Here is a 22,377-nt window from a genome sequence, read left to right as displayed (position 1 = left end):
CCTGGTACCCTCTCCATAAATAACCAGTTCTCCCTAACTTGGGGTTTGAACTACCACTCGCTGACCCTCGTAGTCAATCATAGCCCCAAACATGCTCAGCCAATCCATCCCTACTATCATGCATACATCCCCTATAACGATAGGAATCAAATCAATCGGATAAGGCACCCCAGAAATCTCCAAGACACAACCCTAATAAAATGCTCGATATAGATGTTGGGGTTTGAGCATTCTAACACTCCTATCGTGTACATGCAACCCTATAAACCTTGGATCTATGTTTTCTCTATTATACATGCAAATAAGAACTTTCCAAGGCTTTAATCCTAACTAGCATACTATGAGACAACTATACTACAAAGACTAGTTAGATGACATACCTTTTGGTGTAGCTTGATGTATTTAAGCTTTAAGAGCTTAGCCCCAATAGTGTGGAAGCCTCAAGTGGAATCACAAATCACCAAAAACACATTGGAAGACTTTGAGAATAAGAATACTTTGGTTCTCTCTAGTGAAATTGGCTAGCCCTCTTAGTGTACCCACACTAGTGCCAATTTCACCAACCAAGGACATCTTTATATAGTATAGAGACTAGGGTTAAATCCATGACCTTTCATTTCATATTATCCATGGGTTAAACACTACTATCCATGAAATCTTAGCCCAACCTAAATGAACTTGGCCCATTCCATATATATAAGAGTCCATATTTAATTAGATCATTTTGATCACCTAATTAAATATAAATTAAGTCTTGATCAATACTAATTAAATAATATGATTCCATATTAATATATTAGAACTTATAATATATTAATATAAATCATAAATATACTATTCTCAAAAGACTATCCATATAAATTGTGTCGGTGAACTGCAACCCAAATGGACCATGCCGGGTCGGGTCAAGTACAAACCAAATATAGTTATGGACTTAGACACTAATCCAATGGTCTCCCACTTTGATAAGTCTAAAACTATTATTGAGTATGACTTCAAAACCGAACTGGAAATCGGAGCTCTTAAAGCCGCTGTCGAACTCTGATCTTGTCAACGAACTCTGGCCTTTGTCAATGACTTGTCCATTAGATAAGGGATCATATATTCCTCCATTCTAGATATCATATGGACTGAGACATGGATTATAATCCTTCTCTCTGTCTATTTGTTGTTTCCCGATTTCCGATTCATGACGACCGACTGATTGAACAAATCAAATCAGTATTGGCTTGGCCAAGCACTCACATGTGTCATCATTAAATCATCGAGGGGCCCACATATATCACTTTTATCCCGAAGGTAAAAGGAATGGATTAACTTCGACTCATATGGCTTGTTCTACTACTTGTTGAATCATACACAAAGGTATGTTTTATAACATCGAGTTACCAATGCGTTTTCGTGCAATCAATGTACTATCAACTCATAGTAACAACTCATATCTCTAGGTTTGAAGAATATAAGATATTATCATCTCATGATCACTCGTGATAAAATCCATGAAGTGATTCAAATGAGCGTGGGTTGAATCCAATACTCAGAACTTATGAGAACTCATGAGTGTTGTAGCACAACTTTGTCCACCAACTTGGACCTCTACAAGCCAACCCATGACAGTCTTGATTCATATCCACTTCCAATATATGACCGACTGTGGATGGTTTGAATAACTTAGTCATCCCAGAAGAATAACCTAGTTATTATGGAAGTCAAAACATGCAAAATGAAACACAAGAATAATTGAATCTAATATGGTATCAAAACCTATGAATATAAATAAAACACTTTCTATTTATCACCATATTTATTACTCATTATTCATTGTTTCGGTTTTATCAACTTTATACTTGAATTAAAAAACACTAGGTGTCCCATGCTCCAAGCATGTACACTATGTTTTTCTAAACAATAGCTTTGCCATACACCAAGTATGGACTCTATGTTTGTCTATGATCCTTTTCTTTGTGAACTAGATCAATTGAACATAATTTCAATGATTCTCTTTTCACACTCCCAATTCCTTGTCTTTAATTTAAGAATTCCAAATTCCTATCATTTATAGAAATCTGTTAGAATCTAAACTTATATGCACTGAATCTCTTGTAATGATCATGCACAAAGTCACAACGACTTGTCAACAGACATTACAGAGCATTCTAATGAAGATCAACTCCATGAAACAAAGACTCATATTGCATTAAGTTTTCTATCACAAATAAATTCCACCTATGGTGACAACTCCATATTCCCATTTTGACTACCACTTCTAAACAAGAGTTGCCTCTTTTAAGACTATGTCAATATGGTCCTTCCAATATTAACAATATACTTCCAACTGTCCTTGAGCAACCAATCTTTGGTAAACCTTAGATTGTCCTCGACAATTGCTTAATCACTTTAGTCATATCCAATTCTAGACATTTTCCTCCTTAATGCCCCAAAGCATTTGGAAAATTCAGAAAGGATAAATATTATAGCACATGTAATCGATCTTGTACCCAAAGTAATTCGGACACGATTCGTGATGTTTCATATAAAGACATGGTTCTAGAACAGTCTTTTGCCATAATATTTTTTGTTTTCCATATTCTCAAAAGTTTGACTATGAAAAGGGATGTCGTAATCATAATCGAATTTTGAGAACGCAATATATAGAATTTTCTTAAGTTGAACCAATCCAACATGAAATTCATATATATATATATATATATATATATATATATATATATATATATATATATTCTTGACTAAAAATGATTAAAATCTCAATCTAAGCTTAAAATCTCACTCTAAGCCTTTTAGAATTGAAATGAAGTATAATTTCCTCTCCCTTAATTATAGCAAAACAACTTTTTCCAGCCCCTGCAACCTTACGAATTGAAACTTTTGTTTTCTATAATTAACATTGCTAACTTGCAATACTTACCATAATTATCATGCTCCCACTAACATGATGATCATTAGCACAACACTTATGCTCCCACTAGCTTTGACATGTATCCAGAAAACAGCTGGACCTCTAGAAGTCAATACTTTATTGACATTTTTACCAAAGTTCAGATTTATGATACTAGATTGCTTTGATAAGACTTTATCAAAATCATACACCGCATCTTAGATAGCTCATAGGTGTGTCTAAACAGTTTCAGAACTATGAAAAGGTATGCCGTAATCATAGTCTAAATTGTTTAGACCTTTTGCCATTTCTCATAAGTCAATGTTAGTGTGTCGGTTAACCACGCACGCTCCACTAACGACTTTGAGAACTACAAAATTCATAATTGCTATCTACTTAAAATCTACTTAGTGAAAGAATTTCCTTACCATCATTTTCATGAATCGAAGAGAAACCTTATGACACTTAGATTTTATGGTGTAAGTGTTCCTATCCATGCGAATTTGTTAAAACCATAATCACAAGACTAGGTTAGTGACAAATCCTAACTCATATGGATTGAACTTGTGCAATCTTAACTTCTTGCCACCTGGCAGCTCAAGGGCCTGCCATTGCTTCCAAGTAGCTATGCAAGCAATTGAGAGCATGTAGACCTCAAATGTATAGCCAACTTAACTGGAATAGGCATAGAAATGTCAACACGATAGGTTATAAACCTCTAGTTGTGTGCTAGTGATGAAATACATGTTTTTATTCTTGATTACTTCTTGAAACCCTTTCAGGATCTTTTAGACTCCCACTGTCTCCTTGACCTATAAGACTTTCTTGCCAAATATTCAAGAGATAGTGTGGATTCTAATCAAGACAGTCACTTAACACAATTAGCCTTAGTTGGTCTTTGTTTTATCCAAAATATCACAACTTACCAATTTCAAATGTACAAGAGTAGAAAACTTTTACTCTTACATTTGACAAGTGTTTTAAACCTTCTTTAAGACATGTCACTCAAGTTACAATCTTAGAGTATAACTCTATGAATTGTTTTTGGAATGAAGTATGAATCATCTTCTTGATTTAACCACTTCAACAATTCATAACTCCTCTTCTTAACTATCATAATGCACTTAGATGATGAATTATGATAAGGTCTCAAAATCATTAAGATGATATTTAAACATGATACTAAAGTACTCTCCCATCTTTTCAGATTTGAGAAACTTTTATCCTTCTGCCTAATTTGATTATTCTTATTCGTTCTGCCATACATCGAAAATTTTCCAATGTATCAGAATTACACTTAAACTTGTAAGTGTAACCATATTTACTAAACCTTAGTAAATCATGACAAATAGTCTTATCCATCTTTTGTGGTGGACTTTGACAAGTGCACAAGAAAGTGTACTTGATCCCTTTGTCCTTCTCTTGAGTCACATACGGAACTAGTATTAACTTTTCCAAAGTTGAAAACTCTCACACATCACACTCAACACCTTGTATGATTCCAAGTTTTGGTCCAATTGAAACTTGGGTGATGAGAATATTTCCTTATTTGGTAAATTTAGACACTACCACAAATGAAAGAACCAAATTCATATTTCCAATATTGCTATAAACATACAAACATCAAGTTTTCATAAATGTCATTGTAAGGAGATAAAAAATAAAGTAAAACAAACTTTTATTTATTTTAGAAAAACGGAAAAAACTTTTTCCTTACAATGTAACTTGAAATGAAAACTATGCTATTACATGTTTCCTAGCAATCTATCATAACTCCTAAGAGTAGCTCAAGAATCCGGTCTTCAATCAAGCGATAGAAATCCATCTTCGCGGCCAGATTCAGCATATTCTTTCTTTAAGTTTCCTTCACTTTTCCTTTGATTCTTAAAACATCAACATGTGACCCAGTCACATCATGTAATAAGAATATGAGAATAGAAACTTAATAGAGTTTGATAGTGGACTTTACCTGAAGTATTTACCAACCTTATGATCTTTCAGGTAAATTTGGTAGCTTCGCAACCAATGCCCTTTCGTTTTGGCAATAGAACCATTTGGACCCTTTGGGAATGGTACATGGGATAATCTCAGACTTAGCCTTTCTCTTTACCATTTGGTCTACCGAGTTGACTATGGTCGATCCCTTTCCATTAGGAAGAGAATGCTTTTTCTGGATTTCCAGTGTCACCATTTTCAATGTCCATAAAGTTTTGGGAAGTTGATCTTCTAATCAAGTTTGCTTTACTAGCCTTCCAAATCATTGCTGATTCAGCAGCACCAAGAAAATAGATAAGATCATTAAGGGTCTTGTCATAGTTTGTTTCATAGGAGTCCCAAAGGAACTCACTATGTGACTCAGAAAGTGATTGAACCACTAACTTTCTCAAGACTTTGACACCCAACTCTCCCGACTTTTCAGTATGTGACTTCATTTCCAAGATGTGATCACACCTAGACCTTGTCTTGCCAATAGGGCTTGAGTGACCTTGAACTTGTGGGTTAGGGAGAATAATTGGAGGAGGTGGAGGAAGTGAAGTTCCAAGAGATTTGGGAAGGTCATAGATGTCTGAACTTGACATCTTTTGGGAGATATTCAAGATAGTTGATTTAAGGTCCTTAACATAACACCCAATATGAAATATTAAGGCTAGGACCCAACAAACTATTTTATAACTTGGAAGAGGGATGCCGTAATCCAAGCTATAGAATATTTGAAGGTAGGTGAATGACGATTCACCAATTTCCACCATGAAAAACGAAATAAATTATTAGGTTTTTAAATGGATTTGAAACTCCTAGATCTTTTGAGATTCATTGAACTTTTCGAAGGCATGTTTCAATCTCGAGTGTGCCCTTTAGGTTTTGTGACTGGGATGCCGAGGATCACAAAACAAGGTGTGAAGTAACCATGCAAATTACTTGGTACCCTTAAGTGTTTATCCCTCAATCGATGTGCCGGTTAACCACACACGCTCCATCGATACTATGATAAACATTAAGTTACCCTTTGCCTACCTTGTTAAATACGAGTTAGTGTGCCGGTTAACCACACACGCTCCACTAATCGACTTAAACAAAGTGCAAAGTGTAATTTCATGGATTAGCATCTTATTCACATTTTCCTAAGTAACTAAGATTGGGTATTTATAAAACGTTTAGTTACTTAGTATTTATCATTAATACTTTTAATGAAGGGAGAATTTATAGTCTTTGTCCTACCCGTTCGGCTAACGACCCTCCACCAGTCAAGGAAGCGGTGGGTGAGAGTGGACACCCATTAAACTGTCATTTTATAGGCAGTAACCATATACCCCCTTATAGACTAGTTTTGTGAATGAGGCCTACTAACGGTAAGACTGACTTTACTCTTATACATACATACATATATATATATATATATATATATATATATATATATATATATATATATATAAACATTATTAACTTATAATATTATAAAGTATAAGGGTTGAATTTTAACTTTTAAAATTCTAAAGGCTAACTTGGAATTAAAGTATTCATAAGTGAAAACTTTTCCAAATTCCAAAACTTGAGGGCAAGTTTTGAAACTATTCAAAACTAATTAATTCCATAACTTATGTGTTTTAAGTAGTTTTAATTAAAAAACTCTTCAAGTTCCATAACTTGAGGACAAGTTATGGAAGACTTTAAACTAATTAAGAAAGTGACTCTTCATAATTCATAACTTATGGAAGCTTTATGAGTTCAACTAAGGCTACACATATTTTATTTAATGAAGAGACTCTTGAACCTCCACAACTTGAGGACAAGTTATTGAGTCATAAAACCATTTAATGAGAACAAGACTTTTCATTTTGTAACCTACGAAATTTTTTATGAGTTTTAAGAAACTTAAATGTGATTTTTCATGTAACTTGAGGACAAGTTACACAAACACATTTTAGAATCAACTTTTAGATTCAAATGGATTGAAAACAACTATTCAATTAACTTATCTATTAATCTAAGCAACTCATATGAACAAAGATAATACAAATCAAAACTTTTCATGTAATTAGCCTAATCACTAAACTAATAAAAAAACATGAATCTATTGACAATTATCTTTGAAATTGGATTAGCATGAACATTACCACATCAAAAATAAGTTTATAAGTCAAAAAACATCTTAGGGTAATGTTCCTAGTCCAATTCCAGCCAAAAAAGTCGAATATATGCTGTCTGGAGGTCCAACTCGTCGAGTGCACGAACAAACTCGGCGAGTTGGATGCATTTTGCCTTGGACTCGGCGAGTCTGCTGAGTAGAAAGCATACAAATTCGATTTTCAGCCAATTTTGCAAGTATAACAAGAAAACAAGCCTGTATCTGATACCACTGTTGGGTTTTGAGCATTCTAACACTCATATGGTGTACATGCAACCCTATAAACCTTGGATCTATGTTTTCTCTATTATACATGCAAATAAGAACTTTCCAAGGCTTTAATCCTAACTAGCATACTATGAGGCAACTATACTACAAAGACTAGTTAGATGACATACCTTTTGGTGTAGCTTGATTTCTTCAAGCTTTAAGAGCTTAGCCCCAATAGTTTGGAAGCCTCAAGTGGAATCAGAAATCACCAAAAACACCTTGGAAGACTTTGAGAATAAGAATACTTTGGTTCTCTCTAGTGAAATCAGCTAACCCTCTTAGTGTACCCACACTAGTGCCAATTTCACCAACCAAGGACATCTTTATATAGTATGGAGACCAGGGTTAAATCCATGACCTTTCATTTAATATGATCCATGGGTTAAACACTCCATGTACTATCCATGAAAGCTTAGCCCAACCTAAATGAACTTGGCCCATTCCATATATATAAGAGTCCATATTTAATTAGTTCATTTTGATCACTTAATTAAATCTAAATTAAGTCTTGATCAATACTAATTAAATAATATGATTCCATATTAATATATTAGAACTTATAATATATTAATATAAATCATAAATATACTATTCTCAAAAGACTATCCATGTAAATTGTGTCAGTGAAGTGCAACCCAAATGGACCATGCCGGGTCGGGTCAAGTACATACCAAATATAGTTATGGACTTAGAAATTAATCCAACAATAGAAACCCTGTGTTTATTGGCGATAGAAAGCCACAACGGAAACTCTAACTCACCAAGATTCATATAAAAACTCTTACTTAAGGACCGAGATACAAAGGACCGACTCGCACCCAAGTCAAAAAGCACAAGAGCAAGAAAAAAGTTCATTAAGAAGGTATCTAACAGAATCACAACATAAGCATACCATAAAATAACTGATAGGATAATAAATGGAAACATACCAGTAACGACATCCGGCACCGCCCTGACCTCCTCTACAGTGAGTTGGAAAGCACAACCTCAAGCCCTCGGGGGCTCCGCCCTACCCTGGTGTCCATTTGTGATCCTCAGAGTGGCTGACTCTGGAGTCTGCGTCAGCCTAGTCGCGAGTAGTGGACACCGTGCCTTCATATGGCCCACCTGATCACAGTGATAACAAATCCTGACGCTCGGTATTCGAATCTGCTGACAATAGTCCTTGGCATAATTCCTATACTTACCCTATTTGTGGCATCCAGATTATGATCGGAAAACACATTCATGAACCTTGCCTCACTTGCCAAAAGTGCAGCCCCTCTTTCCCCCAGATCTTGAATCAGCAGGCTTGAACCACTTCGCTGCAGGCTGTGACTGAACAAGGGGCATACCTCAACTCCCTCGTCTGAATCTCTATCTCAATCTCCCACCTCCTCACGACATCCTAAAGCTCAATGAGGGTACCATGTCACTGGGTGGACACGAACTATCGAATATCCGTCTTCGGCATGCTCAATTACCGAGTCATCTGAGCGTGATCCGAAGCAGCAAACTCATGACAGAAAAGAGCCTTCTCAGTAAACATCTTGGTGATCTACGTCACCGTCTTAGTCGTCTGTCTAAGATCCAAGTACTCCTGAGCCAATATCTCCCTCTCCACCAAAGGAACGTATCTCACACAGAACATCTCCGAGAACTGCTCTCAAGTAACAACAACTCTCTGCTCAAGAGTGTAAATACCAATCACCAATCTCCATCAATCCTTCGCCCCCAACCGGATAAGTTTCAGGGCGGACTTGACCTTCTGGTCATCAGGGCAAGAACACATGAAGAAACAACCCTCCACGTCATATATCCACCTCATCGCCACAATCGGGTCCCTGGCCCCATCAAACTTTGTGGGCTTTGTATTGTCGAAGTTCCAGTACTGAAAAGGTCTCTCCCCTCGAATCCTTCTGGTAGAAACAATCATAGTAGTTGTAGCAACAACAAAATCAGAAAAGAGCAACATATCGATCATCAAAGAGCTCAATCATAGCGGTCTTGATAGACCCAAACATCTCTGGCATAGACCTCCAGACAGCAGCAGCCACCTCAGTGGCGATGTTTCCTCGAATATGATTATCATTCAATCTTGGCCCACCATGGCCACCCGCTCTAGATCCTGATCCTCTTGTCTCTACCATTCTGAAAATAAACCAAGACATATAAAAAAGGCCACAAATACACATTGCTATAAACAGATGACGAGACTAAACCCTTGAGGTTTGTGACTTCCTTGCTACGTGTACGCGTCCTGTGTTTTCAGTAGTACGAGACCATACTACCTTTTACACCTACCCATATTTGTCTCAAGGATCATCACAACCACCCAAAACAATTACAACAACCAGTACTTTTACTATACATTCACAATGCATAGTGTCCAAACCTTAAGCTTTCCGTTTTGATCACCATCCATATCAATAAACATCCCAACCATAAAACCTTCTCAAAGAAAATTTCCAATTCAAATAATCGAACCGATCCTACAATTTCTCAACTGATTGAACCATACTTTTTGAGTTCCATTTGGACCGAGGTTAGACTGACTCATTTACAATCCTGTCGGCGCGACCCCTCCGAAAAGGGGTTTCGCACAGATCCGAAGCCCTTCCAGGAATCTGGTCAATGTTACGCCGATGCCCTATTCATGGGTCTAAATATTCATTGCTCTACACTTGAAGAAATATTGATCCACATATACAGTGGCGGAACCAGAAAAAATATTTAGGGGTAGCACATTTTTTTTTCTGTGTAAGACCTAAAGGGTAAAATAAAAAAAAATCCAGTTTTAGTCCTTTTGGATGTGGTCAATGATGTTAAATATAAATAGAAGAAAGTTGGTTCTATTTATAAATACCATTAAACCACCACCACTATACTTCTATAATAGCTTTTCCTACCTAATCTCTAGCCTTCACCTTTGCTTTGACAAAATAGTGAACCTGCATAACTATAAGTATATAAAAATGTCATGAAAACTGGAACTCTACTTTCATCCAGCAAAGCAAACATATACTTGGAAGTATCATCCCCATTGTCTTCATCCTATTAAACAAAAGAAAAAAAAAGATCAAATGAGAGCGTTAAGGAAGCGATGATTGATGGATAAATTTAAGAATATAAATATGTACCCTCACTTCATAACATTACAGTCAAACATATACTTAAAACTAAAACAAATTATGCTCACCAATTTCTCATTATTATTTTCTGTTTGGATTATGCCCCTTCAACACCTACCACCTAATGAGTAATGCTTAATACTAATGTCACATGTGCATCGATCTACACTTGAGTCATACGAAAAGTAGATCACTAACTAGTTGAAGAGCGGAGAGCAACAAAAGTAATATAAAAGATATCAATAGATGCTGGAACGGATGATTGAAGCATCTGGTTTCATCATTGTGGATATGTTTCATTGAAGAGTTTTATCAAACACTTCGTGCTCATAAAAAACAGACCCATATTAAACAATCAACCCTATATGAAAAACCCCTAAAATGTAGTATAATCTATAGAGCTATGTCACGATTTCTACTAGTAGAAAATAAAAAATAAAAACAGGTAAAGCAACTACCATGTTTTGGATCTGCAATTGAGAAGATGAGCAAGAAGAAGTCGGAGGTTTCAGTTGTAAAGTAGCGAAACTCGTGTGTGACTTCAATGCTCCTCTTTCTCGTCTTCACTGTTCCTCGTCTTCAACAATCAGGGCTAAGGAATAGAACAATATATCATCTAGGTGTAAATTACATTTCTCAAACAAACTTGAGGGGTAGCATGGGCTACCCCTGACTACTAACTGATTCCGCCCCTGCACACATAGCACCGTCAACTGATACTACTTGATAATTTCTCAAACAATCTCATCCTCTTAACCAAAATCCATGCAAAAGAACATCTATTACACCCTGAAATAGATTGATAACTCAATAATAGCTCTACCCCTACTAATGATATTGATCGATTCGAAGAGCCAACCCCTCTTTCAATTTATATTCAACCTGATCAATACACACCCCTTTTAACTCTATTTCGTTGTCCCAAAAGGAATAACCGGCTACAACGAGATTTTGTCTAGAAGCTTCCAACGCAAGGACTACATGCACAACTCCGAGAGCAGGAATCTAACACCAACTCACCCTACACCCGCTTGTTATCAATCCCTCAATCCTCACCACCATAACAGACCTTAGCAGTCTCAAATACCAGAAATTCAACGAACTTACACTACAAATTCCTTCAACCCATCACACTAAACCTATCAAAATCAATCTGATTATTGATCCTTTAAACAGGACACTCATGTCACAACTAGAAATTTTGTGTCATGTAATCTATACACTCAAGTTAATGTGAATCAAAAACTTCAATCAAATACATCATACAAGTACTACAAATAGTCATCAAACAATTGGAAACCCTAGAAGTTCTTGTTTAGGTCCACTTTGGACTAGGACTTCCTTATTGGACCCAAATGGACCAATAAGCTTCCAATTCGACTATCATGGGCTTAGAACCCTAATTGGGCTCTAATTGGACCCACAATCATTTATTTCAACATTTTGGGCCATTTTGGGCCTAGAATGAAATGAATTAAAAGCTTTGATCCATAATTAACCTAATCTAGCTTAATGAAGCATAAAAATCACAATTTTATTTTAAAAGGCCAATGATCACCCAAACTAACTCTAATATTGGGCCTAGAGGCAAAAAGCCCAAAAATCCTTTCTTCCCTCTCCATTCTCGGCCCAAGCTGAAGGAAAAAAGGGAGAGTTGACTTTGGATTGCCACCTCACTTTTATTCATTGGATATCCATGCATGGAACTCATACTTCCAAGCACCTATCTCATCAAAGATCACTTCTCCTTTTTCCCTCCCTCACTCTCGGCCGAAACACATACACACATACACAAATATCTCTCAAACTCTCTCAAGAACACTCAAGAACACATCCTCACTCTCTACTCAAAAATCTCGAAATTTAGGAAGCTTTCAAGAGGATATTTCCACAAACTCTTCATCTAAGAAGCACATCAAACTCGAGATCTTCAAGAAAAGGGTGCTAAGGCCAAAAATCACCAAGTTTTCTTCCATCTTTTCTTCAAAAACCGAAATCACACCCTAAGGTGAGCTTCATACCCCCTATTTTCTGTTTTTATGAGTTTTGTGGGGGGGGGGGAATACAAGTGAAAGTGTAGATCTATATGTGTTTTGTATGCCTTGTATGATTTCTATGCTTATGTGGGTGTTTTTGTGTGTTTATGATGTTGGATCTAGCCATAAACCCCTAAAAATCGTGATATACTTTATGTTAAAGGATACTAGCATCAAATATATTTCTACATACAAAGTGTTCCAAGAAAAATAGCTAAATGGCTTAATAACATTTTCTTTGGGCTAAAAACTCAATTTTTGGACATAAAATGTTAAAAATATAAAGTTAAAGGGCCCAAATTGAAATATTTCGAAATCTGATGGGTGAGATGAGTCAAAACAGTTTCCATAATGTATTTTCTGAAAATATACTTGTTGGAGGATTAAAAACATAAATTTCAAGCTTAATGGGCTAAAAATGGCATTTTCGGCCCAATAGGGCCCAATATGCGAAAATTTCTGTTTTGGAGGGCTAAAACTGTGTTTTTCTATAAAACAGTGGGTTACTAGTGTTCCAAGTACTTTTCAAAGGTTTAAAATGCTTTTCAAATTTAAAAAGGACCAAAGTTGCAAAAATTTTCCAATTTGGGCCAAAATTGTAAAAACTGCGAAAAAGAGGGGTTATAACCGAGAAAACTGCATTTCCAGGGACTTAAACTGTTTTCAATGAAAAATATGCTGAAAAATATCAATTTCAATAATTTTTGGTGTTAAAATGTCAAGGAAAATGATTTAAGGACCAAACCGGAAAGTTATTTAATTAGAGGGTTGAAAAAGTAAATTTACAAGCTATGAGGGGCTGAAAATAGAAAATTTTCAAGGCTAATTCAATACACTCAACTTGATCAAATATTGGCACCGCGACTATCGACGAAATACAATACACAACAATACCAAAAATCGTTGTTAAACGAATTGGTTCGGTCTCGAACCAATAAAAATCCAAAACTACTAACGCGACGATACCTCGATTCACATAAGTAACATTTGGGAATTTAATACACACGTGAGAGTGCACAGACGTCTACGCACCATCTTTGGGCCCCAAAAGTGTAAAATCTTGTTTGTTGGGCCTAGCTAGCCCAATGACCTGATCTTAAGGCCCGAAGACTTCTACCTTACGAGTTGTTGGGTCTTACATGATCTAACACAGCGTAAAAGGACTTTCAATGGCTTTTATACTATTGGTCCCCAAGGGTCCTTTGGTATTGCTAGTAAAGTCGGTATTTTATGCGAGGCGGGTCAAGGGCCCCTCGTACTCTTTTTTTTATCCCCAATCGGCTAATGGAGTCATCGAGGTCTTCGTGCCCTCTTTCTCTTCGGATGTGGGATTACTCGAAGTCAAGGCGGTTGGATAACGTGATTAGTACAGACGACGCCTACGGGATCGTTAGTATAGTTATAAACTGATCGTTTGTGTAACGCGTGTTTATAGCAATTAATCATGCGCAAAAATAATCCGACGTCGCCTGGAATTAATGACTTCACGCGCTGCAATGGTTTTATTTTTAACTTCATGGAATTCAAAGAATTAGGAAAACATCGGGTTTTCCTAGGGTTTTTCAATACATACAATTTCAAGATGTACACAATTTTGATGAACATTTTTTTTTACAACTATAGAAACAAACAAGTATACTTATGGATCTTCACAAATGTTTTCAAGAACTCTTTTCAGAAAATATCGGATTTTCTGGTGGTTTTCAAAATGATACAAAACATTGCTTTTCAAATACCGCTTATGAACTCACCAACATTTCACATGTTGACGTTTTTCAAAATACTTGTATTCTCAGGTAACCAGTGAATCAAAGGAAAATGTACTCAGTGATGGCTTGCAGTTTACTTATTAATGAATCGAACAATTTATTTTTGGGAATGTAATGTTTAAACAATGTACTTCATGTAAACTTTATTGGTTGTACTATACTAATGCATGGTGACGAATGTTGTTACGTTTCATATATATTCAATGTTATGGTATTCAATTAAGTCACGACAGCCCTCGGACGTTTCCGCCGTCTGGTTCGGGGGTGTGACAACTCAATCCTCTCCTACTAGGGCTTGGTCCTTCATTGGCCGGCGTCTTCCATGTCGAAGCCTAAAACCGGTTCATCCAAACACTCTCTAAACATAGCTCTCGATATGCACAATGGCATGCGACAATTCTTGAATATTAACCGGCAATTGCAAGGAAATCTTGCACCTTAGATGGATACACCAGAAGCTTTCCAAACAATACATTTTGTGTTTTGGGTCTTGTTTAGCCCTTTAGCAAACCATAGTCCATTATTTTCTTTATTTATATTGCTTTCTCTAGCTTTCTCTTTTGTAACATTTATTACTATCAATATAAAAACCCCAATTCTCTTTTGTTAGTTTACATAAGTAAGATAATTATTTTTAGTTGTATATATAGATGCTTGCCGTCCACAAGAGAGGTACATACACCTTCCTTGCGCCCTTTTGCACTTATGTTCTTTTAGAATTGACATGGTGATCCATGTCAACAAGCCAGTCAGCACCGAGATTAGCAAACCAGTTCGTCAATGCTCAGGTGAGTCAACTGGGTGGTAATCGGCCAAAAGCTAATAAATGAAAAGCTTTTCCTAAAATAATGACAAATGGGAAAAAATATTGCTAATTCGAAATAGATGACATATAAGTAATGAATTTTATGACATTAACCATTGAAAAAAAATTATCTTTGGGGTATAAGTATTCTCCTAATAAGATAGCTTTTATAAATAACTAATTTTTTATTAAGGTTGTATAGAACCAATGTTTTAAAAACCGGTTTGAATGGACCGATCGAACCGGTTGGACCAGGAACTAGAGAAGGGAACGGTTCAACTAACACCGGTTTTATGTCTATTTTTGAACCGGAATGACCTGACCGATTTTTACGAAAATTCGGTTAAACCGGTTAAATTAAACCGGTTGAACTAATTAAATTAAATAAAAACACATGGAAATATTATAAAGTTTTTTAATATGTTTGTATTCATCTAAAACTATTGTTTCCGTATTATACTTTATTTTATTTTTGATGTGTGTGGATTGATGTAAACTTACAATTATGTGTTTCTAATGTATTTAGATTGATATTCAATTTGTATTTATATGTATTTTTAATGTTTAAACTTGTGGATATCTATGTGTGTAGGAAAGTAGAAAAAAACCAGATGAACCGACGGTGGAACCGGTCAAACCGAAAACCGGTCATAATAACGGTTCAATTAAAAAACGGTTTTTAAAACATTGTATTGTATAGATCTTAACTTTTTTTGCATTTTATAACAATTATCATTACCTTTAAGTTTTAAAACATTGTATAGATCTTAACTTTGTTTGCATTTTATAACATTTATCATTACATTTAAGTTGCTAGATGTAGACAAATGTTTTTTTGCTATAATCTGGTTTACCAATGCCAACTCAGTAACCTGCCCTTGCCCTTTTCCCACTGAGATATGCTTTCTCTCTTATCCAGAGCGTCGGACTCTTTTATCTTGTGTACCAATGCCTTGATGTGACAACATTAAAGCAATATGCCTTGCAAGTTGCAACCAATCCTGTATCTACTCTTCATTCATGACCATGTGCTAGCATAATATCTAGTAGTTTGGTATGTTCTATTGGTGCTCGATGATTTGATTGATTTCACAGAGGGATGTAAGGGAATATTCCAGATGTAGTTGATGTTGTTTAACATCTCATTAAATTGCATCTCTTGCATAAATAGTTCACATATGTCACTGGATCTAGTTAAAAAAAAATACACAAAATACAAATTGAAGATTTTCTCGTTTCTTTCCATTTCGTGCTAACTGTTTTCTTGTGCTCTTGCTATACCATTCATTCATGAGCACAGAAAAAGAATTCAGAAATTTGTACATAATACATTGCGTACTACACAAAGTTTGTTTCGACTTTCAATGTCACAAACTCAACTATTTAATATAACAAACTCAACTATTTACCCTTTTCACATTCCAACTTACAAAAGACCAATAACCGGTGAGTTGTTGAAAATGGGTTTCTCTTTGGCACCAAGATCATTACAAACACTTTTCCTTCTTGGCTTTGCCTCTCCAAGCATTGTGATCACATCTCTCATTGAAGGCCTATCTTTTGGTAACTTGGCAGTGCACAAAAGTGCAATTCTTAGCACTAAAAGCATTTCTTCTTGCACATAATTGCATTCCCCTGCTATTTCTTGATCCAATATACCTTCCAAGTCTCGACGATTCATCCGACCTCGGACCCATTCAACAATATCAATCGAATCACCAAACGATGGCTCCAACGGTTGTTTCCCTGTTAACAACTCCAAAAGAACCACCCCGAAACTGTATATGTCGCTTTTCTCATCCACCTTCAAGGTGTAGCCGTATTCTACAAGACATTTAACAACAAGATTAATTTATCGAATTCATGATATATAGCAAGTAGAGGTGCACATGGATCAGTCTACGGCCCAATCAAACCACAACCGATCCAAGTCTGGCTTGGACCGGACCAGATCTTTAAAATCAGAAAGTGTGGTCTGATTTTTTTAAGAGTCATGGATATTTGTCCAGATTAAATGCTTAACACAAAGCTCGTTATGTTTAACAGAATAAACCTCAAAGGATAGGAAATAAAGGAACTAACCGGGAGCTATATATCCGTAAGATCCGGCCACCATTGAGACAGTCTCGTTCTTTCGAACCATTGTCCTCGCCAATCCAAAATCTGCGATTCGTGCCTCGAGATCCGCGTCTAAAAGAATGTTGTTGGATTTGACATCACGGTGAATGATGGGCGGGTGACAATCATGGTGAAGGTAAGCCAACCCGTGAGCAACACCTAAAGCAACATTATACCTCGAGACCCAATCGACCAACATTCTGCCCGATTGCTTCCCGTGTAATGTTTGCCCGAGGTTCCCATTAGGCATATACTCGTAGACCATCATGACATCGGCTTCATTGTGAAGGTACCCTAATAATCTCACTATGTTTCTATGTCTTAATCGGCCAAGAAGATTCACCTCTACAAACAGGTCGTCTCCGTTTTCTATATCCGGCTCTGACCGCCATAGTTTCTTGACCGCAACGGTGGAATGCGGTGGATGGTGGGTGGTGGCCTTGTACACGACCCCACTTCCACCCATTCCGATGACATTTGATTCTTTAATGCTCGCCATGATATCTGCACTTGTGAAGTTAAGTCTTTGGAATGCAACGAGCCTCCATGGCCAGTCCTTACTGGTCTTCATAAACCACCCGTCGAAAAAACCATATAAAAACCATCTCTGGTAAAGCCACCGACCTATAAACACCAAGATTCCGACACTAATAATCACACAAACACCAAAAACGAATCCAAAAATAACATGACGAAGGTGAAGTTTCTTGCGTGTAGAATCCTTGGTATGCGTGTGGGAACAAGGCTTAAGTATGCCTCCACAAAGCCCGTCGTTTCCCACAAGATCGTTTGCGTTTATCGTCATTAACATCCCGTTATTCGGGACTGGTCCTTCCAGCTTGTTGTACGAAAGATTTACAGTTTCTAACGCCGGTGAGCTTCCAAATGTCTCGGGAATCCGTCCGACAAATGAGTTGTTTGAGAGATCAAGAACGGATAGCATCGGCATACTTGCCACCGTTGTTGGGATCTCTCCCGTCAATCGGTTGCGGCTTAAATTCAAATTCACTAGCTTCTGGCATGAAGCTATGTTCTCAGGGATCTTGCCGGAGAAACTGTTGCTTGAGAGATCAAGTACAGATAAAGACGGGGAGTCTTGAAACTGACTCGGGATTTCTCCGTCTAAATAGTTGTTTGAAACAAGTAAGGTTTGTAGATTCGGGATTGACAAGATGCTGTATGGCAAACCTGATACGAGATGATTTGAGGAAACGTCGATGAACGAAAGAGAACTTGATAAAGTGAGATCATGAGGAATTTTGCCACTGAAATTGTTATGTGCCAATTCTAATCGTTGTAGTTCTGGTAAGTTACCGAGCCCATCCGGAATCATACCTGAAATGAGGTTATTCTGGATGCGAACTCGAACTAATGAAGAACAAGTTGACAGACCAATCGGGAGAGGACCGGAAAACGAGTTGTTGAAGAGAATGAGTTTGGTGAGGTTCCCGGAATCACACAAACCCGACGGGATCTCGCCGGATAGTATATTTGTAGAAACATCTAACCACTGTAATGGCGAATTCATTCCAAGTTTCACCGGCAGTGAACCTGTTAATGAGTTCTTCCATAATTCTAGTATTTCTAGATTTGGCAACTCACCAATGGTACTTGGAATGGAACCATTTAGCTGATTACACATCAGATTCAATAACTTTAAGCTTTTCAGATTACCTATCTCTTCTGGGATCTCACCGGAAAAACGGTTATCCGAGAGATCAAGATAAACAAGCGACGAAAGATTTCCGATTTCTGGAGGAATCTTGCCTTCGAAGCTGTTCTGATAGATGTAAACTGTGGTGAGCTTTTTAAGCCTACCAAGTTCTTGCGGGATTGCACCGGTGAGTGTTCCGACTGCCAAGTCCAGGTACTGTAGATTGGTAAGGTTACCGATCTCCGGCGGGATAGAGCCTTCAAATTCATTGTAACCAATAATGATAACCTCCAAAGAAGAAAGCTGACCAATCTCCGGTGGAATGCTTCCGGTGAGGTTGTTCCCGGAGAGCCCAAGAAACTTCAAATTTTTCAGGCTCTTGAAACTTTTCGGAATTGACCCCACGAAAAAACTACCACGAAAATCAAGTGTCTCTAGTGATGTTGCGTTTCCGAGATACTCCGGGAGGAACCCAGAAAAATTGTTGCTGGATGCATTGACGGTTTTCAATCTTGTTGCTCCCATTCCGAAACCTTCCGGGAATTCTCCGACGAAATCGTTTTGACTAACGTCGATGGTAACGAGCGAAGTGAGATTCGAGAGTGATTTTGGGAGAGTAGTGGTGAACCCATTTGAGGAAATATTGAGGAAAGAAAGATGATGGAAGTTTTGGAAATCCTCCGAGATGTTTCCAGTGAGATTCATGTTTGAAAGATCAAGCCTTTCAACAAAGCCATTTTCATTGCATGAAACTCCAGTCCAGCTGCAGTGGGATGAAAACGATGAGGAGTTCCAGTCAGTGAGATAACTTAAGGAATCGACAATGGCGGATTTGATAGAGAGAAGTGACGAAATTTCATCATTGGGTGCGGAAGAAGTTGAAACTCCTCCCTCAGCAAAAACAAGAGGAAGGAGAAGGAGGAGACCAACGGTGATCATACTGGCTTCCATTTCTGCAAATGAAAGAGTACGGATGATGATTGCGATGAGTTTAATTGTCAAGTATCATGTTGGCTCTGGGACTCAGGTTTACAGGAGATGAGGGAGGGGACGATGAAGGGAAATCGGTGGTGTTCGTGTTCTTCTCATGGAGTGAGGGAGAGGAGTGATGATTGATTAATAAGGGTACATCAATTATTCAAAAAGTGGGTCCATCTCCAGGGTGGTCTTGTATTTTGCAGGGTGTTCCATCTATGCAATGAAAAGCCGTTCTAAAAGATAAAAGTAAAAAATATAAGCATAAACCCAACCATATATATGTTTTTTTAATAATTAGAATCATGTATCATATAATCATATCAAGTTGATTGGTGAGAGAAATGGAGTTAAAACTTCAAAGAGAGATTAGCTTTTCCCTAATCTTCCTGTTTAAATTTTAATCAGTAGAGTAAATTAAAGTTTGGTCCCGTTGGTTAGTATTTTGTAATAGTTTTTATTCTTTGTTGTCAAAATTTAGCATCCTTCGTCCTCATGGTCATCACACATAATCCTAGTGCATATTACCGTCATTCCCCTCCGCTAGTAAAAGCCATCATACGCCCCTCACCTTAGGGCATTTTTGTCTTTTTACCCCTCTCTTTGTTCTCCAACATCTATATATTATCATAACGATTTAAAAAAATAAATAAATAAAACTTCCTCCCGTTACAATATGTTGTTCCCCTTTTATGTTATTCCTAATAGTTAGTGATTTTAGTGTCACCGTCTCATTTTATGTAACTGGAACTAACATGTGAGCTAAGAAGCTTCATAATTTGTACTCTAATATATGTACGGGCTTGTGTGTAGTGCACACATGTATAAGATCGAATTAGAAGCCAGTTTGACGACAAGTCGGGGGTCCGAGAGCAGTGCCTCTGGGTCCGGGGTTTCCAAAGGGGCAGCGGCAGCGCCCCTTTGGCGGGGCCTAAGGGCAGAGCTCCTGGCTGGGGTCCCACTAGGTAAAATAGTGGGAAAATCGAATTCTTGAGGGTGATTATGGTAAAATTGACGAAATTCGTCAGTTTTGGAAACCCTAAAAATCCACATTAAATTCCGGATTTCCCTGACTTGCTTCCAAAGCAACCAATGACGGTCAATCCTAAGAGGCAAACCTTAATCTTATTTATTATAAATAAACGACTCTTCTCTTTGAGAAGATACTAACGAAAACCATTAGCTCTCCTTTTCTTCAAAGGAATATAGAATCCTTCTAGCAATTTGGCTTATGATTTTTGTGTCTATATTCGTAAGTGTTCTCTTGGATTATCTTAAGCTGAATTTCTTGTAACCCAGGCATATGGTAGAAATATCAGTTCGGAAAGTGTTCAGACGATCCTAGGGGTATCCAGATCTCCAACATAAACCCTAATTCCTCCAACAATAGTTTCAAAGACATAATCGATCAAACATAGAAATATGAACCGTTGATTTATGTGTGTTGAAGCCAAACGAACATTGTAATATCTTAGAATAACTTTAAACTAGGTAGGAGATTTTGCAGTTACTCTAGGTTTTGTTTAAAGGGTTGTTTTATTAGGTCAACCCAATATCCTCTAGGTCATTGGACTTATTAGTCCAGGGTTACTCAAGTTGAAGAACAAACTTGATGACTCACTCAAAGCATCAAAGAGATACAAATTGACGTTTTATGTTAGTTGAGTTATTTTCATCTTTATTTTTTCTAGTTGTTATTGACCAATAAATTGGTATGTAGGTGCAATTTTATCAAGAATTGGTTATTATCTTTTGCTTAAGACTTCAATGTTGTAATGTTTGGTATTTTATGTAGTGATCATGCTTGCTGAAATGGTTAATTTAAGGGCGTGTTCGGTAAAAATAGTTGGTAGCGGGTAGCTTGTAGCTGGTAACGTTTTGTTAAACGCTACGTGAAGTGCCGTTTGTATTTGTAGCATTTTATTTAAACTAAACGCTAGAAACTTATAGTGCCAAACCAGGTTTTCTGTTCAAAACGGAACGCTAGAAGCTCTCAAACGCTCACAAATGTTCCGTGTCGAACACACCCTAAGGTTGTTGAGATATTTTTGTGATGTAACGGTCAAATGGGTTCAATTATGGTTATATATTTTAGATATAGTTATTATCAAATTGCACAAAGTAACTATTAACAAGTCAATAAGTTATTTCAAAGTCATCATATAACCATAGAATAGTCAAGAAATTTGCAGATTAATTTCCATTTGTTAGAAAGGTAAACATGTTACACAAAAATTATATTTCAAAACCTTCCAAAATGAGAGTATGACCATTAACAAATCAAGATATATAAAGGAAGTTGAATTTGTAAGAATTGTAACTTCAAACACAATACCAAATCAAGAAAAAAAAAAGTAAAACTACTAAGTAATATACCAACTCAAGAAAATCACATTATACCAAATCAAGAAATATGCACCAACACAATACTAACATTTCATATGATAACCAAGACCAAAAAAAGATACATGTTATGGTTGCTCACATAAGAAACCAAAAAACTAATTACTTTATTGTCTAAGAAAATTATCGGACCATTAAAACACAAACATGACTATTGTTTAGATATTTGATAGATTAGCAAAAAAAACTAACTATAAGCTAAAAGGTTGAAAAAC

General features: G+C 36.8%; 1 protein-coding gene across 1 annotated transcript; it reads right to left on the bottom strand.

The window, feature by feature from the left end:
- Nucleotides 1–16,226: 16,226 nt before the first annotated feature.
- LOC145065750 (uncharacterized) lies at nt 16,227–19,892 on the bottom strand. Its single transcript, XM_079012817.1, has 2 exons — nt 17,095–19,892; nt 16,227–16,836 (listed from the first exon to the last, which is right to left on the bottom strand). The coding sequence occupies exons 1-2, from the start codon at nt 19,733–19,735 to the stop codon at nt 16,439–16,441; spliced, it is 3,039 nt and encodes a 1,012-aa protein (XP_078868943.1). The 5' UTR covers nt 19,736–19,892; the 3' UTR covers nt 16,227–16,438.
- Between the last annotated feature and the right edge of the window lie 2,485 nt (nt 19,893–22,377).

Source organism: Lactuca serriola, chromosome 8 (assembly GCF_051521515.1).
Source record: "Lactuca serriola cultivar US96UC23 chromosome 8, Lser_US96UC23_V15, whole genome shotgun sequence".
NCBI classification, from domain to species: Eukaryota; Viridiplantae; Streptophyta; class Magnoliopsida; order Asterales; family Asteraceae; genus Lactuca; species Lactuca serriola.
The sequence above is the reverse complement of the archived record's forward strand: the minus strand, read 5'-3'. Positions and strand labels throughout refer to the sequence as shown.